This window comes from Loxodonta africana, chromosome 7 (assembly GCF_030014295.1).
Source record: "Loxodonta africana isolate mLoxAfr1 chromosome 7, mLoxAfr1.hap2, whole genome shotgun sequence".
Classification (NCBI taxonomy): domain Eukaryota; kingdom Metazoa; phylum Chordata; class Mammalia; order Proboscidea; family Elephantidae; genus Loxodonta; species Loxodonta africana.
Window position 1 is genome coordinate 36,590,066 of NC_087348.1, and position 23,167 is coordinate 36,613,232.

Sequence of the window (23,167 nt, forward strand, 5' to 3'; positions counted from 1 at the left end):
ATGGGTGGGCTGCCAAACCACAGTCCGCAGGGCCCAGAAACTACACAGTGTCCTTGTCATTCCCTCTCTAATGCCTTTCACCCTTCCTTCTCCACTCTTCTCAAATGATTTCCAGGGCCTTAAACACTGGGATTGAGTACTACTGGGACCAGCTGAGTGAGACTGTCTTCACCGTCCACTCCAGCAGCCGGAGCAGTGAACGGCCTGGGTAAGCTGGTGAAGTGATGCCCTCAGATCGCACCATGTCCCTGGGCCCCTCCTCAGCCAGAGTGGCTCCTCTTTGACCTTCAGATACTAAGCTTTTGCCTGGGATCCATTTGATAAAAGCGTCCCACAGATAAGAAAGACACAACCACTGCTTCCAAAGTCTTGATTTAGAATAAGCTGGGATACCCTCTGGCTGTCTCCCATCCTGGCCATGGTATCAGGGCACACTTGGAGTGAGGAAGGAAGACAGGGCATTGGAGAAAGTGCTGCCCCTAGAAGCCTGCTCTGTGGCCCAGGAAGTATTTGTGGAGGGATCTCCCAGAAGGCCGGGGCCTCAGGGGCAAAGCTGCCCAGAGCTGTAACCCAGGAACAGATCTTCCCCAGGGACCAGTTAGAGAGTAGGAATCTAATAGTTGATCCTTCTATCATTTAATTCACTAATGAAGGCTGGAACATTTTGAAAAAAAAAGAAAGTGCTGGGTAGATGATAAACCCAAGGCAATCAGCGCTTGCTATAAGAATTAAGGGCCGTAACTAGAGGAATAGTCCCCAGAAACAGCTAGAAGCATGAGTGTTTGGTGATGGTCTTGAAGGCGCTGGGCTCCTTCTTCTGCCAGCTCCAGCTATCCCAAGGGTCAATGTCTGGGAAATGCCCAAGGAGAGGGGAGTGCTAGACTTGGGCTTGGGCCTTACTCGTAGGGCAGTTTATGCACCTATCTGCAAGAGACTTTAAGAAGCCTTGGATGGAGAATCCCAGAATGGCCGCCATAAGAGTCTCAGTGCTTTTCCTCCAATGTAGAAATCTCAGGCCACAGAAATCCCAAGAATTTCACTTGGAATTTTGTCAGCATATAGTTAGAAAAAGGGTAAAACTAAGGAGAGAAAGGACTTTCCTCCACTACTCACCTTCTGTCCCATGGATCTCAGCTTGTGCCTTTCTGGATCTAAATTAGAGTCTTTTAAGATCAGTTATCTCCACCTTCCCAGAAGACCCTTACTGTTTTAAGGGAGTGACTGAACCAGCCGGGTATACAAGATTAGATAATTGTGTGACCTCCTGCATTGTCCTAGGGCCTGGGCTGATCTTGGAGGGGAATGGACACAGATGTCCTGAGGCATCATGAGGCCGGCAGAGCTCTGTGAGGGGCCCTGCATCAGCCCCGCCTGACTTCAGTCTGCCTTTCTATCCCTAGAACCAGCAGAGCAACCTGGAGGACGGACAGAGACATGGGTCTGATGAATGCAATTGGGCTACAGCCCCGGAACCCCACCACCTCAGTGACATCTCAGGGCACCCAGACTCTGGCCCTTCAGCTGCAGAATGCCGAAACACAAACCGAGAGGGAGGTACAGGAGCCAGGGGCGGCAGCCTCGGGTCCTGGTGAAGGTAGGAGCCATGCAGTGCTGGGGGAATCTGACTGGGAGGCAGAGGGGCTAGAAGCATCATCACCCCTCCCTGGGAGAGGCAGCCTAAGGCTCCTGGCCCCTCGTCATGGACAGGTGATGCTGAGAGAGCACCACCTCCCAACAGGATGAGCCCCCCTCACGTGTCTGGGTACTGCCCACCTGGTGACATCAAGAGCCTCCTGAGGCAGGGATGTCCTTTCCTGAGCTGGTCCACTGTTCCCAGTCAGCTGAGCTGCTCTCGCACCTTTGATAGCTCCCACCAAGCACCCTGACTTCCCTCTCCCCTGAAATTTGGAGAACTCAGGCTGTCTTTCCAAAGAAACAGCATAGAAAGCAGCCAGGATTGAAGGGCTACAGGAGGGACTCCCTGCAAGTTCTCCTTCCAGAGAAGTGCACCCCGGGTCTCCGGCTTCCTGGGCCAGTCCATGGGGTGGCTTGTCTTTACCCCATGATGTGGGGTGAACTGGTCCAGCAGATTTGGGACTGCCACAAGTGAGGCCTTCTCATGCTCCTTTTGTCACTCCTGGTTCAAGCCACCTTGGCTGTGGCTTGGCACACCCACACTCTCTTCCTCTCACCTATTTCTCAGGTGTGGCTCTCTGTGCTGGCCTCACACTTCTGAGAACCAATTAGCACTTCCCAGCAGTAGAGCTCTAGCCACTTTGGAGTCTGTCAGCAGCCGTGCTAAACAGGCTGTTCTCACTCAGTCATTCTCCTTACCCCCTGCCTCCAGCCCCCTTGCTGGTCCCAACTCCAAACAGGGAAGCCTCCGAACAGACACACATTTTCTAGGTCTGTGTTGAGCCATTTGCTCAAAAGGGACCGTGGAAGGAAAAGCTGTGGTATGCATCAGGCAGAAGGCCTGTGTCACCCCCAAAAAATGGCTGGCTGTCCATATTGCAGTCCCCCACAGGGCACTATCCCTCTTATTGGCATAAACTGAAATTTTTAAAAGTTCAGTCCCGTTTGGTCTGTAGCCCAGCCCACTTCCTACATGTGAGGCCCATAGCTCTTTGCTGGGTAGCATCTCCCTCGGTGTGGACATAAGTAGCTGGCAGTGCTTGGCTGGAGCATCCAGTTGTAGCCTTGAGCCTCAGTGAGGAGGAGCATTGAAGGCTGCTTCTGCCATCCCCAGTCCTATTTCCACAGCTTCCTATGGACTCTTAGCAGTCCTGGAACCATTAGGCCTGTTCTGGGAAGGGTGAGAGCCAGGCCCACAGGGAGTCACCACGGGCTGTCCAGTGGAGCCAGAGCACCTGACCCTCCCCCTCAGCGAATGGGGAGCCTGAGAGCCCCTGATGAACCATCCCCAGGTAGCATGAGGAATTTGGAGAGGTGGGCTGAAGTCTTAGGCAGCCCCTTCTGACTTGGTCTCACAGCCATTTGCTGAGTGTCTGTATGTGTCAGCCACTGGGCTTTAGAGACAAATAGGTCTTGATCCCTCCTCCAGGGAGCTCTCAGTCTAGAGAGGGAGTCAGACACCTAAGCAGAAAATTAGTCTGGTGTGAACATGGACTGTGGGAGTACCCAGGAGGTGGGGCCATGCCTGCAGGGCCTCAGAGATGCCCTCTGGAAGAGGTGACCCCTGAGCTGAGTCTTAAGGGATGAGCAGGAGCTAGGCAGAGTTGGGTGGGTGGGGTGGGAGGCTTTCCTGGCCTAGGGGAGAGCATGTGCAAAGGCAGCTAGCTAAAAGCATCACACGCTGCAGAGGACCACTGGCGGGGCGTATCTGTGGCATGTGGAGAACTGAGGCTGGCCAAGCGGGGAGGTCCAGATGACAGGGACCCAGACTGGGAAGGAGACCTGTATCCGCAGGTGAAGCCTGGGAGGAGCTCAGGGACCAGGGGCTGCCCGCCTGAGAAGAAGGGCATCGCCGTGTCTCACTTCCAGAGAATTCTCCACTTTTTTCTTTCTTTTTTTTTTTTTTGTCTGTTTATCTGGATTATTCTTTCTTTTTTTGTTTGTTTTTCTGGTTTGTTTGGTTTTTTTTTTTCTTGTTAATATACACAGCAAAACATACACCAATTCAGCCATTTCTACAGGTCCAATTCAGTGACATTTCTCAGGTTGTGCAACCATTCTCACCATCCTTTTTTGAGTTGTTACCTCTTTTTCGTTGATTAGCATCAAGCCTGTTTTGCCCCCGTCAGTCATATAAGTTACTTTTTCTTTGGGGGTGGGGGCAGGGGCAAGCAGAAGGGAGGGAGCGCTCTTTCTCAGTTTCAAGAAGCCAAGACCTCTTGGGCCCCAACCCCACTCCAGAGCAGGGTAGGGATGGAGAGTGGTGAGCCCTTCAGAGGCCAGAGGCACTAGTCAGCAAGAGGAGCAGTCAGGTTGGAGTCTCGGGGTAGGGTCAGGCAGCTTGTCGTGTTTGCCTGTGCCCCTGGGAATTTTGACTAGAGCTCTGAACCCCTGGATTTCTAAGCGTTGCAGCCCTTTCAGAAAGCCCCGCTCTTAGAAGGAAGTGTGTGTGTGCATGGGTTTTTATGTGCATGTGTGTAGGTGTGAGTTGGAGGGGGTGTGGGGAATAGATGAGTGTCACTGCCAGCTTTGTTTTGAGGCACTCACCCCTCTGACTACTCCTGCTCTGAACTCAAGGCAGGGAGAGAGCAGGAATCAAGACTCCTCAGGCTCAAACCCCCTCTGCCCGAGTTCCCCACCTAGCAGGCAGCACAGCTGCGCCTGCACACCACCAGCTCCACTACCCCTCCTGCCTCGTCTCTTCATCCTGGTAGTCAAATCTGTAAGACGGTGTATAGGAAAACCCTGGTCAGAGAAGTTAACCCTTCTTCTAGACTTAGCTAGAAGGTGGGTACTGCCTGCATGCATATGTCTGTGTGCACATGTGCCAGCGCGCGCACGTGCACATGCACACACACACACACACCCAGATGTACTAATGTGGGAAACCAGTTCGCTTGTAAAAGTAATTACCATTCTGTGGCCGTCCCTCCTCAGCCCTTTCTGGTCAGCTGGCACTGAAGGGTTCCCAGGCTACATCTTCTCTTGTTCTATAAAAATTAGGCTCAAATCTATGCAGCTCTTTCCTGGACTTCCAGGAAGGACCCTCGCAAGGAGAATTTGCAGGCATTGGCTTTTTGCTTGTCTAACTTTAAGAAAAGCTTTGCACCTTCTCCAGAACTTGCCTTGGGCCCAGCAGGGGTGGGGAGCACTCCCTGGGCTTCCCTCATTGTTGTCCTCAGCAACCTGTACTGACATCTCTTGATTCATCTCCCTCAGTGGATGGCGAGCCTTTGATGCAGCATCTGTGTTGTGTTCACTGTTTGCCCCCAGCACTGGTACAGTGCCTGCCCGGCATAAAATAGGCGCCCAGGGAGTGCATGGAATGAATGAATTCTACTGAAGCAAGGCCCTGACCCAGAGTTTGGCCATGCCACACTATTCAGAGAGCCTGTGGCTCTGCCTCTGATCACAGGGGAAAGGTGGTGTGGGTCTCCATCTTCCGATAACCTGGACCCTCGGTGGTGTGGGTCTCCATCTTCCGATAACCTGGACCCTCGGCCAGGCGAAAGCTGATGTGAAAAGGCAGGAGCCAGAAGATGAGTATGCAGCTTGAGGTCAGGAAGAGCTGCTCTTACTCTGACTTGCTTGAGCGTTGGTTCCCTCTTCTGGGCAGTGAAACCCCCAGAATTGTGGGCAGTTGCTGACCCCACCCTGGCCTCTGCATCCAGACTGTAACTTGGAACTTGCCAAGGAAAAGATCACATGTCAATACTAAATCAGTGTCCCATTTTTCAAAGACAAATGCTTTTACTACCTGGAAGGAGACAGCAGGATTAACCCTTGTGGTCAGCACTGCTCCTGGAGCCAACAGCTTGGGTCCCTGGCCATGGCTGCCATTTTCCTCAGGCCCCAGTATTTTTTTCTTTTGAGGAATGTTCCAGCTGCCCTCAGTGGCTCTTAGTCTCAGTGTAGCATTCCCAGGAGAGAAGCACAGCCCCAGATCTCTAGGCTGGAACTGTCCACATAGCCCTGGTGACACCGCTCACGTGGACAGTCCTATCTTCCATCATTCTGAGTGTTTTATATCTGCTATTGTATTGGGCACATGAGTCCAGTGATGTTGCAGAGGGAATCAGAGTCAAAATGATTCCTTTTCTCACAGAGTAAATCCAGAAAGGAAGTAGGCGAATAAATGCTTTTCCCCCAGCAGGGGGTAGCATGTAACCAGGCTCCAGACATCCCTTTGAACCTGCTGCTCCTGTAAGCAGCTTGGGAGCCCTTTTATTCACCATACATTCATTTGACGAATGTGAAAGGCCATGTACTAGGCACTGGACGCAAAGACGAGTAAAACCTAGTCCAAGACCTTCAGGATCTTACAGCCCAGAGGGGAGATTCCACAGCCACAGAGGATGCTGACTGTGGGGGCCCAGAGGAGGAGCAGCCACTCTCCACTGGGGGCTCCTTGAGACTTGCTGAAAGAGATGGTATTTGCATTGGCCCTTAAAAATAACAGACTTGAGACGTGACGAGATGGGGCAAGGCCATGGCTGGCAGAGCCACTGTGTTGCAGCACAAATGCGGTGGGGATGGGGCAGGCACATGCTGCATGAAGAAGGAGCGCTTAGGACAACGTGGTCTCAAAGTGGCTAGGATCTGATTGGAAGCTACAGGGTATGGACTGGATTCGAGCTGTGCGTTAATGATGGTAGCAGTGTGGAGGCGAGATAGAAGGGAGGAGATTAGAATTGAGAAGACCAGTTAGGATGCACCGGCACATCGTCATGAGAGGTGGTCATGACCCCAGCTGTTGGTGAGCAGTGGGAGAGGATGGGGGACTGAGATTTGAGTGCTAGCAGCAGGGCCTCTCGGGGCTGGGGACTTGGCTCTGGCAGCTCCCTCAGGGCCCCAAAGCAGCCCTAGCCTCCCTAAATGGTCCACCTGAACTGGTAGCTCCCCAGGCATAGGGCCCAGCAGCATGAGCGCTATGTCAGCGGACTGCAGGCCAGCCCACTGCACGTCCCAGACTCACGCCCCAAACCCGGTTTGGCGGTCTTCGGCACACAGAGCTGTCGTAAAGTACGGGGCAGGCAGGCGAGCGCAGAGGAATCCCCATGAGGCTTCCCTGGATCCCTCTTTTGGCTCAGAGGGTAGAAGATATGCTGGCACTGAGGCCCTGGCTTGACCTTTACCCTGTCTCCAGCATTCCAAGGCTTTCCCCCAGAGAGAAAGAAGGGCTCAAGTACTCGAGAGCCTTTCAGATATTCTTTTTCTCTACCCTGAGTAGGTCCCACCCCAGGTCTGGGTCTACCAGGTCACTCAGGGAAGGGAGAGACAAAGCAAACTGTGTGGGCCCACCTCCTCAGCCTTCTTGTCGACTAGCCGGCTGCATGCTTTATAGTCCCAGCTCTGCCTCTGAACTGGCTGCATAGCCTTGGCCACCTCACACTATCCTAAACCAGTTGGCAGCAATTCGATTCCAACTCATGGCAGCCCCATGTGTGTCAGAGAATTTTGCTGCATAAGGTTTTTAATGGCTGTGATTTTTTGGAAGCAGATCATCAGGCCTTTTTTCCAAGGGGCTTCTGGGTAGACTCAAACTTCTGATCTCTCAGTTAGTAGCCAAGCACTTGACCATTTACACCACCCAGGGACTTCCATACCATCCTAGTCCAAGGCTATTTAGTAAAACAAAAGGGTGAATCATGATCATTTCAGGAGTCTCATCTAGCTTTCAAAAAGTCTCTGATTCTCATAGTGATTAATTCAGGCCACTTCTTGGTCCTGCTTTTAACCTAGAGTCCCCTGTCCAAGCCAGCAGCTTATTCCCTCTTTCTCCTGCTTTGTACCTTCCAGGTGAGGGCTCAGAGTATGGTGCAGGTGGGGAAGATGCCCTCAGCAGGATCCAGAGGCTGATGGCGGAGGGGGGCATGACTGCTGTGGTGCAGCGAGAGCAGAGCACTACCATGGCCTCCATGGGCGGCTTCGGCAACAACATCATCGTCAGCCACCGCATTCACCGGAGCTCCCAGACAGGTGCCGAGCCCGCTGCCGCCCGCGCCTCCTCGCCTCAGCCCTCCACCTCGCGGGGCCTGCTCCCCGAACCTGGACAACTGGCAGAACGTGGCCTAAGCCCCCGGACAGTCTCTTGGGACCAGCCTGGTACCTCTGGGCGGGAGCCACCCCCACCAGCACTGCCCCCTTCCTCCCCTGTCCCTATCCCTGTCCCCCTTTCCAGCACTGAGGGACCAATCCTGCACTGCAACCTGACCAGTAACAACTACCTTCCTGACGGCAGTGGCAGCAGCAGGGGGGAAACGGCAGCCCCCAGTGGGGAGCCTCGGAACAGGTAGAGACAGTGCGTGCCTGTCGCCTGCCCTGAACCGCTCGCTGAGCAGAGACTGGACCTCACAGCTGACTGGGAACTGTACATGCTGAAGAGCTGCTGGTTGCATCAGGGAGCAGAGGAGTAGGGTGGGGTAGGGGGGTTGAGAGGTGTCAGAGTCAGCGGGTGTGAGGCAGTCAAACGGGCAAGGCCTGCCTCGGGGGACTAGAACCTTCCAGGATCTGGAGCCCAGGAGGGCCACAGTGCTGGGCTCAATATGAACTGTGGAGCAAGTGAGTATTTGTCATGAATCTCCCTTTCTGCCAGGAACAGGGGCTCAGGGGCCCTCAGCCTTGGGCAGAGAGCCTCAGAAGGGTGGACAGTCTTCCAGATCTGGGTAATGGAATCCTGGACAGAGGACAGTGGGGCAGCTTCACCTCGTCCACCTGCTGGATAGGCGGAGCCACCAGGAGCCCAAGGACAGGAGGAGTGGCTGGCCTCCAGAAAGCACCTCCATTTCTGAGCCTTCTAGAGCTCCAGCCTTTCTGTATCATCTCACCCCCCAGAGACCACAGTCTGGTTGGGCCGGGCTCCCAGGTTCCTGAGGACAGGGACTTCCTGCACTTACTACTAGGGGATAACCATGGGTGAGGTGTCAACCTGCTTTGCCTGCTACAGGATAGGGTCAAGGGACAGTAGGCAGGCCCTCAGGAGTGGGGGGTGTAGGCTGGCCCACCCCCAGGCTTGTCCATCCAGCCCCTCCCTTCCCCCAAGGGCCTCAGAGCAGCACCTGTGGGTGTCAGTATTAGCTGAGCCTAGGCCAAAGCCAGCCTGAGGCTGGGGGATGAGACTCCAGGTCAGAATGTGAGGTCTTGGTCTGTGATATAAGGTGTTGCATGTGGAATTTTGAACTGTATGTGTAGTTTCTAGTGGAGAAAATCAAGGCTCTGATTATTTTGTTTTTAGTATGAAAATGTGATTTCCTTTCTGTTTGTAACTCATCATAGAAATATTGTGGTGGGAGGAGAGGGGATAGTCTGACTGCTAATGAGGGAAACACCAAAGATCTACATCATTAAAATGATGACATGCCCCTCGCCCGGCTCATTTCTTTGCTTCCACGGAGGATGGTGGGAAAGGTGGCGATGGGGTGGGGGGTGGCGTTGAATCAAGTCACACCACACAGCTACTGTTTCCAGTGCTGTTGGCCTAGGCGAGGGGCCTTATCTGACCCTCTGCCGGAGCCAGGCAGATAGGGCTGCCGTCTGCATCATACCGTTTCTCAGGATACCACTGCCTTCTGCTTCCCAGGGGCCTGCTGAGTATTGGGGCAATGTTTCAGTGGTAGGTGGGTAGGTAAGGGTAGAAGGTCACTCATCCTGATGACTTCCTACCTAGGTCTGCAGGCCTGGAGCAAACAGACTATTCTGTGTCTGGCCCAAGAGCTGGAACTACCTGTAATAGGGCTGGCCAGGCACCTCCCGAAAGACCCCATATACTGGCTGCTCAGGTCTCTCTTTGCTTTGTGTCCTCCATATGGTGGCTGTGGCCATGGGCCTTGACCACGTCAAGTTTTAAGCCAATAAGGATGTGGGAGAAGGGTATTTCCCCCAACTCGTAGAACTGTAAAGGAAAATCAGAGCAACCCCAGGGCTTTTTGCCAGCAACACGTACTTCTTGACTATCTCGTGTGTCCAACTCTACCTGATGCTGTGGGGCATGCAGAATTATAGATTCTGCCCCAACAGAGACAAAACCAAAAAATAAGGAAGTAATACACAACAGTGAGAATAGTTATATAGTTGGGATTACTAGAATTTTCTAGGGAAATTATACAACAGTGAACTCTGGGCTAGAAGACACATCAACTAGAGTGTGAACCATGTGCCAAGGACTCAATGTGTACTATCAGTTCTCGTCACAAAAGCCCCCTGATGCGGGTACTATTATTACCTCCAGATGACACAGCTAGGCAGTGGAGCCAGGGTTGGTACCTAGGTGGTGTGATTCCAGAGCATTCACTGAAGCCACTATGAGCTTTTACAGGAGAGACTAAATATGTCAGAGAAAGGATGGGACCCTGGCTTCTCTGTTGCTTTGGGGAGAAGGGTATGAGGTGGCCTTGTGGACTGTTGCAAGGGTCCCCACCACCCACACACACTTCCCCTCTCAGAGCATGTACTATGGTTGTGCAAGGTGGAACAAATGCGGGACCAACATCTGTTTGTCACATGAACCAACAGCCTGTTCCTTCTTCGAAATGGGGACAAGAACAACAGCGCTTCTTACCTCAGTCAGAGGAACGGGAGATCAGTCATTCATGCAAGGGACATGGTTTCTCCCTCTAGCCCAGACAGCCAACTCCAGTCCTGAAGTCCTCAACTCTGAGCAGCCCCAGCCCTTGCCCTAGGAGTACTGGGAGAAGGATTTCCACCTCCGCGTTCAACCCCCACGCCAAGGGCAGGAGCCCCGCGGCGCTGGGGCTGGATCGCGTTCCTACCCTTCCCCTGGCAGCTCCGCAGCCTCTTACTGCCCTCCCGGCCTCCCCCATTTCTTCCCGGTACAGCCCCCTGCCCAGCCCATGGAGACAGTGGAGGAGAGGCAGGGCTTGAAATTATTCCAAGAGAAGAAACCAGCTGTCTTAAGTGTTTTCGCTCAGACAGTTTGGGGTTAACAGGCCTAGAAGCCAGAGTGCAGAGGGGAAGTCCGACCCCTGACTGGCGACAAAGCAGCTCAGGCCAAGGCAGAGGTGGAGCTCTCCGAGGTGCTGAAGCCGGCCTGCCCTCGGCCCCGCGGACTCTCCTGGCGCGGGTGAAGCCCCAGTCCTGAGGCTGTGGCCGGTGCGGCTCGCCCTCAGGGTCTAGTCCCAGGCTCCGCCCTAGGTGACCTTGGGCACCCGGCTGCCATCGCAGCCGCGATGAGCCAGCCCTCCAGACGGGGGGTGGCTGGGCGCCCCGAACCATCCAGGTGCTGGGAGAGCGGGTGCGCTCCCCTTCCCGGACGCCGGGGGTGGGGGGCGCCGGCGATGGGCGGCTCCTCTCTGCCTCGCAGACCTCTCACCTGTCTACTTCCAACTGCCCCTTCCCAGGCGGCGGGGCTCCGACGGAGCCCCTCCCCTCGGGCCACCCGACAGCAAACACGGAGCCCCGAGGCTGGAAACTCCCGTGTCTCTGCCCCGACGGAACCGGGGCGGCAGAGCCATCCCCGCTCATAATCGATGGGGTCAAACACTCGCACTTTCGCGGTCAAACAGCGAGAGGAACCATGTAGGTGAGGTCGGTGCGAGGTGCGCGACCCCCTCTGGGTCCCAGGTGCTGGGAAGAGGAGATCGCAGCCAAATGGGGCTGCCAGCTCCTTCCCCGGCCCACGAGGGGGCGCCGCGTCCCCATGACAACGCTGATGCCCCCCTCTCCTCCCTGGAGGGCAGCTCCCTCTGCTAAGCCGCCCTGGCTGCCGGTGGGCGGTGCCCCCACAACGCCCGGGAGGGGACAGCGGGCCGGCTCCGGGGAGGGGCAAGAGCGCTGGGGTCCCCGAATCCCCCGGGTGGTGCCCCCAGCGCGTCGCCGCTGGGTGGCCGGCCCAGGGCGGGCGTCGCGGCCCCACCACGATTGGCTGCTTCCCCGTGACATCACGCGGCTCGGGGAAAAGTGCGAGCGTGAGCGCGAGTCGGAGCCACAGCGCTGGGAGCCGCGGGCGGAGCAGGGGCCGCCCCTCTACACCCCGTCCCCGCCCCCGGCCCTGCCGCCTGCCCCGCCCGCCGGCCTGCGAGGCCGCCCGTCTGTCCTGCCGTCTGTCCTGTGCGAGGGGAGCGGGGCGGCAGCGGCGGGTAAGTGACTCCGCAGCCGCGCGGGGGCGGAAGGCTCGGTTGGGGGAGAAGGACGCGGGGCTCCCGGACACCCCGAGGCTTCCCGGAGGTGGGTCCGACAGAGACAGGGCTCAGAGCCTCGGGAACGAGCGCGGAGCTGGGCTCTGCAAAGGGCCGGGGCGGGGAGCTTCGCGGGGAGAAAAGCCCGGGGTCTCTCGGAGGCATCTCCAGCTGCACCTCAGGGAAGAGCTGGGCGCTCCGGAGGTCTGAGGGTGCCAGCCACAGCCCCCATGGAACCAGGGGTAGCCGTCGGGGCGGGACCTGAGCTCCAGTCTCCGACTGGCAGCCCTGCATGGCGCCGGGAGCTGGAGCCCAAGGAGCCTTTTTCCCGCCCGCCTCCCCGCCCCACGGCGCTGCCAGCCCACTCCGATTCTTGGGGGCTCCAGGAGCGACCTCGAGCCCCGACGGAAAGCACCGTGCCCTCTCCGAGCACCTTTACCCGGCTCCGGGGCTACCCTCTCTGTTGCCCAGGCGCCGAATCCGGAGATACAGCGCGAAACCCCGGGGCCCGGGGCGGAAGTGTCGGGCGCAGTGTCGTGTCATTCCCAAATTCCCTGCACTCCCTCTCCTTCCCTTAAACTCCTGAGTCTCCTCTCCAGCCTCAGGGACAAATGCAGGAGCCACAACCTTCCTGGGGCCCTGGAGTGAGCGCCTAAGAACCGAGGAAGGACCTGAGTCCCAAACCACGCCATGGCGTCTGGTGCACTCGCTCCTCCAGCTCCCGTCTGGTCCGGGAGAGGGGGCGGCAAAGATCGGAGGGAGCATAGTGTCCATGCCCAGAGGCTGCAGGAGCTGCGTGCTAGTGGGCTTGCGGGTGGAAGGGGGCAGGGCATCGGTGAGCCAGGACCCCAACGACCATGAAGGAGACGAGGAGGGGCCTCTCCCTGGGCCCGGGGTATACCCCTCCAACCCCGCCCTCGAGGTCCGCCTGAGCCCAGGACTTGAGAAGCCCAGTGCCCACTCTGGCCGCTCGGCTCAGACGGCGCCTCCCGGGTGGGGACCGAGTGAGGAATGAAGGAGGGATACACTCCCTGTTAACGGTGTACTGCCTGCACCCTCCCGCCGGGAGACTGGGCGCCCTTGGCGGTAACATGCCATATGGCAAGGGCACGCTGCGCTGAGCCAGGTGTCCCCGCACGGCCAGGTTGGACCAATCTCGGAAAGGCCCGTCGACAGAAGTCAGTCCGAGGGTGGGACTCCGTGCCGCAGTTTTGGGAACGCGGGCACCTCTGGGTGCCCAGCAAAAATGGTGTCCGAAGGTCATGAGGCATCTATCGCAGCTTGGAAGAGTGGGCTGGACTCGTTGTCTTGCTCATGACCCTGCCCCACCCACAAGCCAGACCACCGCGCCTGGCCCGACCCTCCCCGCGCTCAGGCAGACGCTGAGGCCTGTCTTGCCTGAGTCTCCCAATATGGGCATTTGGAATGTGGCCGGTCACCCACTGCCGTCCTAGCATTTGCTCCTGTACCCAAGTCCACAGGTACAGAAACACCGTGTGCATCCCCCAGGCCACAGCACCCCAGACACGCACACGTATGCACATGCACGTGTCCGCCTGGCGCAGGCATGCTCACGCGCACAAGGGCGCACTGGTACCCAGGAGTAGCGGTGCACGCAGCTACTAGCGTCTACTCGCACTCCCGGGTAATCATACACAAACAACCCGCACTCGCGTTCCCGCCCACACATTTCTTGCCGGTCCGCTGTGGAATCCAGGCGCTTTAAATTTTCCCACCATGGAGGACAGTGTGAAGGGCAGGGCAGCTACAGGGTGGCGTCTGGACGGGCTGGCGTTGGGTTCTCACCAGGGGCAGATTATCCAATAGGCAAGATAAGCAAGGTCCTTACCTTGCTTACCAGGTCATCTGTAGTGAACAATTTCACATTTTTTCACCACATCAGAGATTCTGCTTCTAGGTATGGCTGGCATCTGTCTCTCTCCCAAACCCACAGCACCTTCCTACAGAGTCAAAGCCGCTTTTTCAAATTTACAACCCCTGACAGGGACGAATTACGCAGTGAGCAAGGTAAGTATGGGTTTACTTTCGTTTACTAATCTGTAGTGAACAGTTTCCCCGTGCTTTTCTTTGATGTGGTGAAACCCCTCTGAAATTGTTCAGTACGGATTGATGAGTAAACACAAATAAGCCGGTCCTTACCTTGTTTACTGGGTCATCTGCCTCTGGTCCCCACATCCCTCTGTCAGGAGGCTTTGCCTGGGGGCTCGTCTATGCGCGGGCTTGTTGGAGGTGGGGACCGGGGAACAGATGCCACCGGCTTTAGGTCCGGAGCTGGCACCCAGGGACCGACATTGCCATCTAGTGGTGCACACAGCCCTGGGAGGCGGCTGCTCACCTCCTCAGATCCTAGGTGGGCCTGGAGCCCTGGGAACGCGCTGGATGGGCTGCAAGCAAAATGTCTGCCAGTGACTCCGAGGGCTATAGAAAGATGGCCTGGGTGGGGTAGGGAGACACTGCGCCTGGTCTTGTCTGGCAACCTCTCCAGGCTGGCCCAAAGCAGGACTAAAACTCTGGGGTTTGGAGGGACCGCAGCACCCCTTCGCCCCACCTTAGCAGAGTCAGGAGGTTGGAAAGAAGAAAAAAAGGTCTCTTCAGGGAAAGCTAAGTAGGGAAGTGTCAGGGAATGGAAGGGAACCGTCCCCAGCTCTCCGCTGACCAGCTCCCTGGTTGTGTGGTTTCAAGGGTGACAGCAGAGGCAAGAAATCAACTCTGAGCAGTAGTGCCTGGCTTCTGAGCTCTAATCCTGCCCCTGCCCCTATTTACAAACTGGGTGACTTGGGGCAAGTGAATTAATGGTATCCTTACCTGTAAAAATAGAGCAGTTCTATTCTGCACACGTCACCATGAGCCAGAATTGACTGGGCAGCAACTAACAACAATGGTGGTAAACCACCAACCCCCCTGCCATGGAGTCGATTAGACTCATAGTGACCCTATAGGACAGGGTAGAACTGCCCCATAGAGTTTCCAAGGAGCCCCTGGTGGATTTGAACCACTGACCTTTTGGTTAGCAGCCATAGCACTTAACCACTTCTCCCATCAGGGCTGCTAAAGGCTGCTATACAGATTAAGGAAACCCTGGTGGTGTAGCGGTTAAGTGCTCCGGCTGCTAACCTAAAGACAGTTCAAATCTGCCAGCCGCTCCTTGGAAACCCTATGGGGCAGTTCTACTCTATCCTATAGGGTCGCTATGAGTCGGAATCGACTTGACAGCAACGGGTTTTGTTATACAGATTAAACCAGATAATCTATATAAAAAGCTCAAAGGGATTCCTGACTCATAGTGAACGCTCAATAAACAAGAGCACTTCTGTTTTTCATATTTGGCACCTCCGGTCCTGTTCTTGTCGCAGGCCTGTGTCCCGGTTCTAGAAGGCTAAGGCAAGGATTCCTTGGGCTGGCTGGCAGGTCATGGCCTACCCACCCTGTGCTCACCTTCCAGTGCCACAGGGAGAGCAGCCTGGCCATGCTGGGTGCTATGGTCCCTCCAGTGCCGAGGGTGACACCTGAGTCTCCATTTCAGAGGCTCTGGGAGCTGAAAGGAGCTGCCAGAGCCCCCAGGAGTGGGTGGTGTCTGGTCTTTGCCCTTGACTCATTGTGCAGCCTTGGGGGTGGCACCACTCTCTCTGAGCCTGTCCTCCTGTGAACCAGGTGATTTGGAACAGGCCAGCTTGAACTACCAGGCCCAGAGGCTGGATCTGTAGCTGTGTTGGTGGCGTAGGGAAGTTGGGGTCAGACTTGGAGGGTCACCTTGGCAGTGGGCTGCAGCCTTCAGTATATTGTCATGGTCAGATAGAGTTTAGGTGTCTGATCCCCATAGCTGCTCAGGAAGTGGTCCTAGGACAGGAACCCTCTCTATTTTGCAAATGAGAAAGGGGAGCTGGCTTGTCTAAGGCCAGCCAGTTAGAAGTGGCAGACACTGGAGCCCTAGCTGCAGGGCTCTGCTCCTTCCCCCACACCGCCACTCTGCGCTCCCTCTTTGTCTCACACACAGACGCACAGGCCGAGTATCTGACAAGGAGCTGTGGGGCTGGCGTGGCAGTGATGGGCCCATGTGCGTGTGTAATGCAGCGCGTGTTGGCGGGTGTGAAGGAGGCTGGGCTGCATGCTGCCTTGGCACCACACGCTGGGCCTGAGCCTCCTCACGTGTTTGGAAGAGGAAGGGGGAGGGAGCCAAAGAAGAGCCAGGTGGGCGGGAGGGCAGGCTCAGGGGAGGGACCTGTGCCGGGAGGACCCCAGAGGAGCCCCAGCTGGGGTACAGTTGGCGTGTGCTTGTGGGGTAAGGGGTACCAGAAGCAGCTCCTGTCTTCCCTCTGGGGTGATCTTTTAACCCTTTGGCTTCCCTGTTCAGCCATGGATCCGGCCCTGGCCCTTGGGAGCTGTGTGTGTCCTTGGGCCCCTTAGGCTTCTGATTCCTCAGGAGTCTCAGCTCCTAGGAGCTGATGAAACTATAGCCGGAGCTCCCAGCTCCCCTGCACTGCCCCTGCCCAGACCCTGGGGTTAGGGGAGAGAGCTCAAGGGAGGGGACGTTGCAGGGGTATGTATCTCCATAGGCCACTCCACTCCTCATCCTTGAGGTTCCCAGCTCCTCACTGGGGCCATCCTTTGGTCCTGGGAAAGCCTTCTCCAGGTGGACTCATGGCCCCTGTAGCTCTTTAATCCTCCCTGTTAGAGTCCTTAGCTATGGGACTGCGCTCCCTCCTCCCCTATATTCACCCTTGAAGGCAACTTGAGGGTACAGAGCTGTGAAACAACGTTGGTCAGTTTTCCTGTGCCTCAATTTCCTCATCTGTATGTAGTAAAAGATAACGGTATCTACTTCAGAGGTTTGTTGCAAGGATTAAATGAGTTAATAGGAATAAAAAGTGTAGAAAGTGCCTGGCACTTAAAAAAAAAAAAAAGGGAAAACGTTGCTGTCGAGTTGATCCCGACTCATAGTGACCCTATAGGACAGAGTAGAACTGCCCCATGGGTTTCCAAGACTGTAATCTTTATGGAAGCAGACGGCCACATCTTTCTCCAGCAGCGCCTGGTGGAGCACTTAACCAATGCACCACTATGGCTTCTGCCTGGCACTTAGTATGCAGTAAGTGTTAGCTGCTAATACATACTCTTGTATTATTGGCTTTGTCTCCAGTGCTTTGGGTAGGGATTAGAAAGCCAGACCTCTGGTAATGTTTGGTTAAGAAAGGACTGTGCGAGCTAAGGAATGAACTCCTCTGACAGGAGTCACACCCACATGCTGACCTCTCCAGCCTCCTCACCCTCAACTCCCTGGGTGCTATTCACACTGGCCTTATGTCCATGCCTCACACATGCTTTGGGCCTTTGCTCTGGCCATGGCCTTTGGCTGGGCCACTCTCTGCTGCTCTTCGTGTTGCTGCCTCCTGGTCATTCATCCAGATCACCTCCTTGGAGAGGCCTCCCTGATCACCCAGCAAGGAACTTTCGCTGCCCTGTCCTCTGACTCGCTACGTACTCTCACCCTGCCTTATTTTTTTTTATCTAGCACTTTCTACCCACTGAAATTATTTAGAAAATTTGTTGCTTGTGTTTTTGTACATCGCACCCCCTTAGACTATAAGCTTCATGAAACTGGGGACCGTGTCAGTCTCATTCACTTCTGTAAACTCAGCACCCAGAACTGTGCTTGGCACACAGTAGGTGCTCAACAAATGTTGAGTAAAGGAACGGTTGGAACAGCCTTCTCTAAAGTTCTGCACGGTGATATCCCTCTGTCACCTCGACTCCAATTTACCCTTTCCTGATTGCCCCGCTACCCACTTCAGTGGCTCACTCCTTTTCTCTCCTCTTCCTCCTCTAGACACTGCCTGCCCGCCCCTGATAACCAAGATGGCAAACTTCACACCAGACAATGGTAGCTCAGGCAACCAGTCTGTGCGCCTGGTCACTTCAACGCATAACCGCTATGAGACGGTAGAGATGGTGTTTATTGCCACAGTGACAGGCTCGCTGAGCCTGGTGACTGTCGTAGGGAACATCTTGGTGATGCTTTCCATCAAGGTCAACAGGCAGCTGCAGACAGTCAACAACTACTTCCTATTCAGCTTGGCATGTGCTGATCTCATCATAGGCGCCTTCTCCATGAACCTCTATACCGTGTACATCATCAAGGGCTACTGGCCGCTGGGTGCTGTGGTCTGTGACCTGTGGCTGGCCCTGGACTATGTGGTGAGCAATGCCTCAGTCATGAATCTTCTCATTATCAGCTTTGACCGGTACTTCTGCGTTACCAAGCCCCTCACCTACCCAGCCCGACGCACCACCAAGATGGCAGGCCTCATGATCGCTGCTGCGTGGGTCCTGTCCTTCGTGCTCTGGGCGCCTGCCATCTTGTTCTGGCAGTTTGTGGTGGGCAAGAGGACAGTGCCTGACAACCAGTGTTTCATTCAGTTCCTGTCCAACCCAGCGGTGACCTTTGGTACAGCCATTGCTGCCTTCTACCTGCCCGTGGTCATCATGACGGTGCTCTACATTCACATCTCCCTGGCCAGTCGCAGCCGGGTTCACAAGCACCAGCCTGAAGGCCCCAAGGAGAAGAAGACCAAGACCTTGGCCTTCCTCAAGAGCCCTCTGATGAAGCAGAGCGTCAAGAAACCCCCCACAGGAGAAGCCACTCGAGAAGACCTGCGCAATGGGAAGCTAGAGGAGGCCCCTCCACCAGCTCTGCCACCCCCACTGCGTCCAATGACTGAGAAAGACACTTCCAATGAGTCCAGCTCAGGCAGCGCCACCCAGAACACCAAGGAACGACCACCCACAGAGTTGTCCACTACAGAGGCCACGGTACCTGCCACACCCGCCCCTTCCCGACAGCCACGTGCCCTCAACCCGGCTTCTAAATGGTCCAAGATCCAGATTGTGACGAAGCAGACAGGCAACGAGTGTGTGACAGCCATCGAGATTGTGCCTGCCACGCCAGCTGGCATGCGTCCAGCGGCCAATGTGGCCCGCAAGTTTGCCAGCATTGCCCGCAACCAGGTGCGCAAGAAGCGGCAGATGGCAGCCCGGGAGCGCAAGGTGACTCGGACCATCTTTGCCATCCTGTTGGCCTTCATCCTCACCTGGACACCCTACAACGTCATGGTCCTGGTGAACACCTTCTGCCAGAGCTGTATCCCTGACACGGTGTGGTCCATTGGCTACTGGCTCTGCTATGTCAACAGCACCATCAACCCTGCCTGCTATGCCCTCTGCAACGCCACCTTTAAAAAGACTTTCAGACACCTGCTACTATGCCAGTATCGGAACATCGGCACCACCAGGTAGGCAGGCAGGGGTGCTCTAGGAGGTGGTCAGTCGTGCGTGTGTTGGGGGACCGGATGGTTCACCTGCTGTGGTGGAGAGATTTGGGGGCACCTGTCCATGCTCTGTGGAAGAGAAGAACTGAAGTCCTGAAGGCCCCATGAGGTTCAGAAGGAGGTTCTGGCTGGATTCAGAAGCCAGATCTCTGGCTCAGGCCAAGGAGGCCCAGCCCTTGGGAGTGTCTGAACCGGGACTGCCTGGCCCATTTCTGCTGCCCTGCCTCAGGGAGCTGGGGGCCCTGGCCTGGGTGGGCATCTGCCCACTGTGAACAACCATCAGCATGGCTGAAAGAATTGACATCTGGAAGGGAACAGAAGCCAGAACCTCTCTTGGGAGGAGCAGAGGAGCTAGTCCTTAGGAATGGAAGAGGGTGGAAGGGTGAGGTCCTCCATTCTGCTATAAACGGTGCTTTCTGCCCCCTGCATGTAGGCTCAGCCCCTTCCCCCCAAATCCCACTCCAGGGCCAGAAATCTTCCCTCCCTGCAGCTATTCATCCAGGCCCTGGTTTGGGAGGGTGCTCTGAGACCTGCCCCCACAGCACTGCTCTCATCACAAGCAAGGTGGAGCAGCTGGGAGATTCAGGGATTCACACTCGGGAACCTGAGGTCTACCTCCCTGGGGCCCCAGGCTGAGCCAAGAATGGTCTGTATTACTCTGAAAACTCCCGCCTCCCACCCCAAGAAGAGGGCTTGTCCCAGGTCACACATCTGAGTCAGGGTGGTGAGGTGGTGAGCAATGTTCCCATCTGCCCTCTTCAAATCTCTGGCCTCTGCAGTTCCAGGGAGGCCCAAGGGTCCCAAGGGAAGAGAATTGGGGAGAACTTGTTGACCCAGACAGGCCTCAGTGAGTGTGGGGGAAGCAGGCAGCCCCCATCTCTACTCTCCCCAATGGGTAGGACTTTCCTGATTGGCAGTGGGCTGGACCAAAAGACCTTTGACTGGAGGTGATGGAGGGGGCGCTGAGATGGGAGTTAGTTCTGGTTTGTCTTTAGAGTGAGTTCCATCCCCCAGCCCTGGAGTGGCCCCTGGGATTGCTAAGGGCTGCAAGGCTTAGGGGACTAGGGGCAGGGTGTTAGTTGGTTAAAAGTTCAGTAAGGGGCCCTGGGAGAAATTTCCATAAACCTTCTGCTATTTCCATGAGCTCTGGGGAGCATGCACCACCAAGCCCCCAGACCCTTAAAGCCACTGGTTCCTTCAGCCTGGTCTTTCTCCCCATTTTCCTACCCCCATACAAATTTCCACAGCAGACTCCCTGGGAAGGGGCTTTTATATATTAAAAAAAAAAAAAGCTTTTATTGGGGGAAAAAAAGTGGTTTATTTTTTTTGTTTCTTAGTAATGGCGTCATTGTGGGGAAAAACAAAGGGGTAGGGGAGAGGGGAGACAAATACTTTTGGGAGGCAGCCCAAGCTTCCCAGAATCCTTTGTCCCACCCTATGCCGGGTGCTTGGGGGGTGGGGGTGGAGGAGTGAAGGGGAAGAGGCAAGTGTGATTGATAAAGCTCATGAGTAGAAAAAAGGCACTGGTGGGTTATATCTTGGGCCTTTGGGAGGGTAAAGCCAGGGGCTTCTTGGCATCCCGGCCTGGCCTCTAGTCCTTTCCTTTCCCTTTTTTGGCTGTAAAACAAGAAAGATAGACCTTATTAACAGGGTTAGGACAACCTAGTAGAGACCCCACTCCACCACACACCCCCACACACCCGGGAGAGGAGAAAATTCTGCCTAGTGGTTCAGAATGAGCTAACCCCAAAGCTGGTTGGATAGTGCAGCCCTTCTGATGCCCAATATTCCCCACCCCTGTAACCCAAATCTTCACTTGGGATCAGACTTGAGTTGAAGTTCCAGTCCTGGTCACAAAACCCCTTGAAAGTCACCTCAGAAGTGGCAGATTCACCCCTGCCCTGCTGGCCTCTCTATGCTGTTTTGAGTCAGGAGTGAGCTAAGGGAGGGGGAAGCATGCTTGAAAGGGCCGACCTGACCAAATGCTCCCATTGGCTGGAGAGAGGACAAAGCCAAGCCCTTCTGGGGCAACTGCCCTGGGTCCTAAGCCAAGTGCTTCAATAGGAACAGCTTGAGTTTGTCCCCATTTGGCAAGGATTTAACATTTCTGGATCACTTTTTGTGGGCCACCCAATATACGTGTCCCATGGATAAGATTTCTTGACAAATAGGAAAACTGAGTCCAGAGATGTCCTGAGGTCAAACACCAGGATCAGGAGTCAAAACTTCGGGCTTAACCATTCCCCTCACAGGTAGAGCGCAATCCCCTGCGAAGACCCCACCCTCTCCGCTAACCTTTGGCCTTGGCTTTGGTCTTGGGGGTGCAGGGCTTCATCACAAGGATGGTCTCCTGGCACTGGGCATTATACCGCGCCTTCTTCAGGGTGCCTTGGCGGGCTTTGGTGCCTGTGCCCCCATCACATGCACCCCAGCTCTCAAACTTGTACTTGCAGTCGGCTGTCGGGAAAGTGCCGGGCTCAGGAGTAGGAAAGCCTGTAGCCTCCCTCCTCCAGCCCGCGCGGGTTTGAGAGAGCCTGTGCAGCCTCTGCGCCTGCGCCCCACCTCACCTCCGAACTCCTTCTTCCAGTTGCAGGGCACTCTGCACCGGATGCGCTGAGTCTGGGCCCCGCAGGTGCCCTCGCGGAAACCCACGCCGCAGTCCTTGCTGCTAGGGGTGCAGGGACCCCAGGTCCACTCAGCGCACTCGTTCCCCGGTCCTCCCTTCTTCACCTTGTCTGCAACGCGCGCAACAGAGTTCAGGACCCGGGTCATAGAGGGACTCCCTCGGGGAACCCCTAAGCTGAGGTTTCGGGCTCGGAACTCAGGCAGGAAGTCCAGAGGTCGCCAGGCCTCACCTGCGCGTCCCTAGACCGCCTCCTACCACCCTCTCTCCCGGCACACACACATCACCTTTGTTTTTGGCCACCGCGGAAGTGAGCGCCAGTAGGGCGAGGAGAGCGAAGAGGAGGAAAGCTCGGTGCTGCATCCTGGGGGGAGAGCAAGGGTCAGAGCGCCCCCGCCGTCCCCTTCCCCAAGGAGGGCCGCGTACGTGGACCTCCTATCCCCACATCCCCCATTCTCCAGGCTCCAAGGCTAGGGACGCTAAGGTTACGGCGAGGAGGACGTGAGACGGCCGCCCCTCGCCGCGAGCCCGGGATGCCCGGGCGCACAGCCGGAGGCTTCTCCCTGGGTCTCCCTGGGGCATGCCTCGAGCCCGGGACGCGGCTCAGACCCCCACCCTGCATCCGGCCCCCAGGTCGGCAATGGCCGGTGGGCCGCGGCCTTCGCGCGCCCCCCGGTGCCCCGCGCGCTCACTCGCTCGCTGCCCGCACTGCTTCGCTCCCTCCCGCGCCGGGCCCGTCCCGCTCCGGCCGCTGCGGCCCCTTTTGTCTCCAGAACCGGTCTGAGCCGGTCACATGGGCCCCCGCCCCCTCTAACCTCCCCCACCCGGGAAGGACCCGCCCCGCCCCCTTGCCTCAAACCCGCACCGCCCCCGACCCTGGCGTCCCCGCCTCCGCTCCCGCCCCGCGCGTCTGTCCCGGCTGCCCCGGGCTGTCTCTGCATCCTCGCCGCGTTCCGCCGGTGCCCTCCCGGCCCAGGTCTGCGTCCTGCCCTGAGGGACTCCCTGCCCGCCACCCCTAGTTTTGAGCTCCCCGGGCCCCTGCCCTCTGCTCCCTTCCGGTGTTCCCAGACCCGGGGCCGCCCCCTTTCCCCGTTGAACACTTGCAGCCTGGTCCGCGCTCAGTCCTAGGCTCCCTTCGCGCAGCGGAGCCTCCGACGGACAGGAGGGAGAACCGAGCCCTGGGTGTGTCATAGGCCCAGGCGCCCCACGTTCGAGCCTGTGTGCGGTCTGCGCTCCGCGAACCCCCACTGGACTGTTAACCCCGTGTGGCCCGCGTGAGACCCGATCCCGACGAGGCCCCGCTCCACCTCCCAGCGTCTGCTGGGCCCCTCAGCGCCCCCCTCTTGGTGGTGCAGGAGCGCCAGGCCCCATCTCGGATTGTTTCCCCGAGTTTGGAGGGAGATTCTCTGCTCAGTGTTGGGGGGGGCGGGCCC

The 23,167-nt window shown here is 56.6% G+C and overlaps 3 protein-coding genes across 13 annotated transcripts in view; 2 read left to right on the top strand and 1 right to left on the bottom strand.

Moving 5' to 3' along the window:
• The window catches only part of AMBRA1 (autophagy and beclin 1 regulator 1), a 181,324-nt gene extending 170,646 nt beyond the window's left edge, over nt 1–10,678 (top strand). For 4 of the 11 annotated variants that reach the window (XM_064288196.1, XM_064288194.1, XM_064288197.1 and 1 more), the window contains 3 exons: nt 116–208; nt 1,401–1,594; nt 7,435–10,671. In XM_064288196.1, the coding sequence (XP_064144266.1) occupies nt 116–208; nt 1,401–1,594; nt 7,435–7,931 (784 nt within the window). In that variant the 3' untranslated portion in view covers nt 7,932–10,671. Of the gene's footprint in view, nt 1–115; nt 209–1,400; nt 1,595–7,434 lie in introns of all 11 variants that reach the window. The other 7 variants (XM_064288201.1, XM_064288199.1, XM_064288203.1 and 4 more) reach the window with 7 other exon arrangements.
• Nucleotides 10,679–12,112: 1,434 nt separating this feature from the next.
• CHRM4 (cholinergic receptor muscarinic 4) lies at nt 12,113–20,417 on the top strand. Its single transcript, XM_003412258.4, has one exon. The coding sequence runs from the start codon at nt 17,643–17,645 to the stop codon at nt 19,077–19,079; it is 1,437 nt and encodes a 478-aa protein (XP_003412306.2). The 5' UTR covers nt 12,113–17,642; the 3' UTR covers nt 19,080–20,417.
• On the bottom strand, nt 20,405–22,505 carry MDK (midkine). Its single transcript, XM_003412259.4, has 5 exons — nt 22,427–22,505; nt 22,022–22,098; nt 21,679–21,846; nt 21,407–21,568; nt 20,405–20,728 (listed from the first exon to the last, which is right to left on the bottom strand). The coding sequence occupies exons 2-5, from the start codon at nt 22,095–22,097 to the stop codon at nt 20,703–20,705; spliced, it is 432 nt and encodes a 143-aa protein (XP_003412307.1). The 5' UTR covers nt 22,098; nt 22,427–22,505; the 3' UTR covers nt 20,405–20,702.
• Between the last annotated feature and the right edge of the window lie 662 nt (nt 22,506–23,167).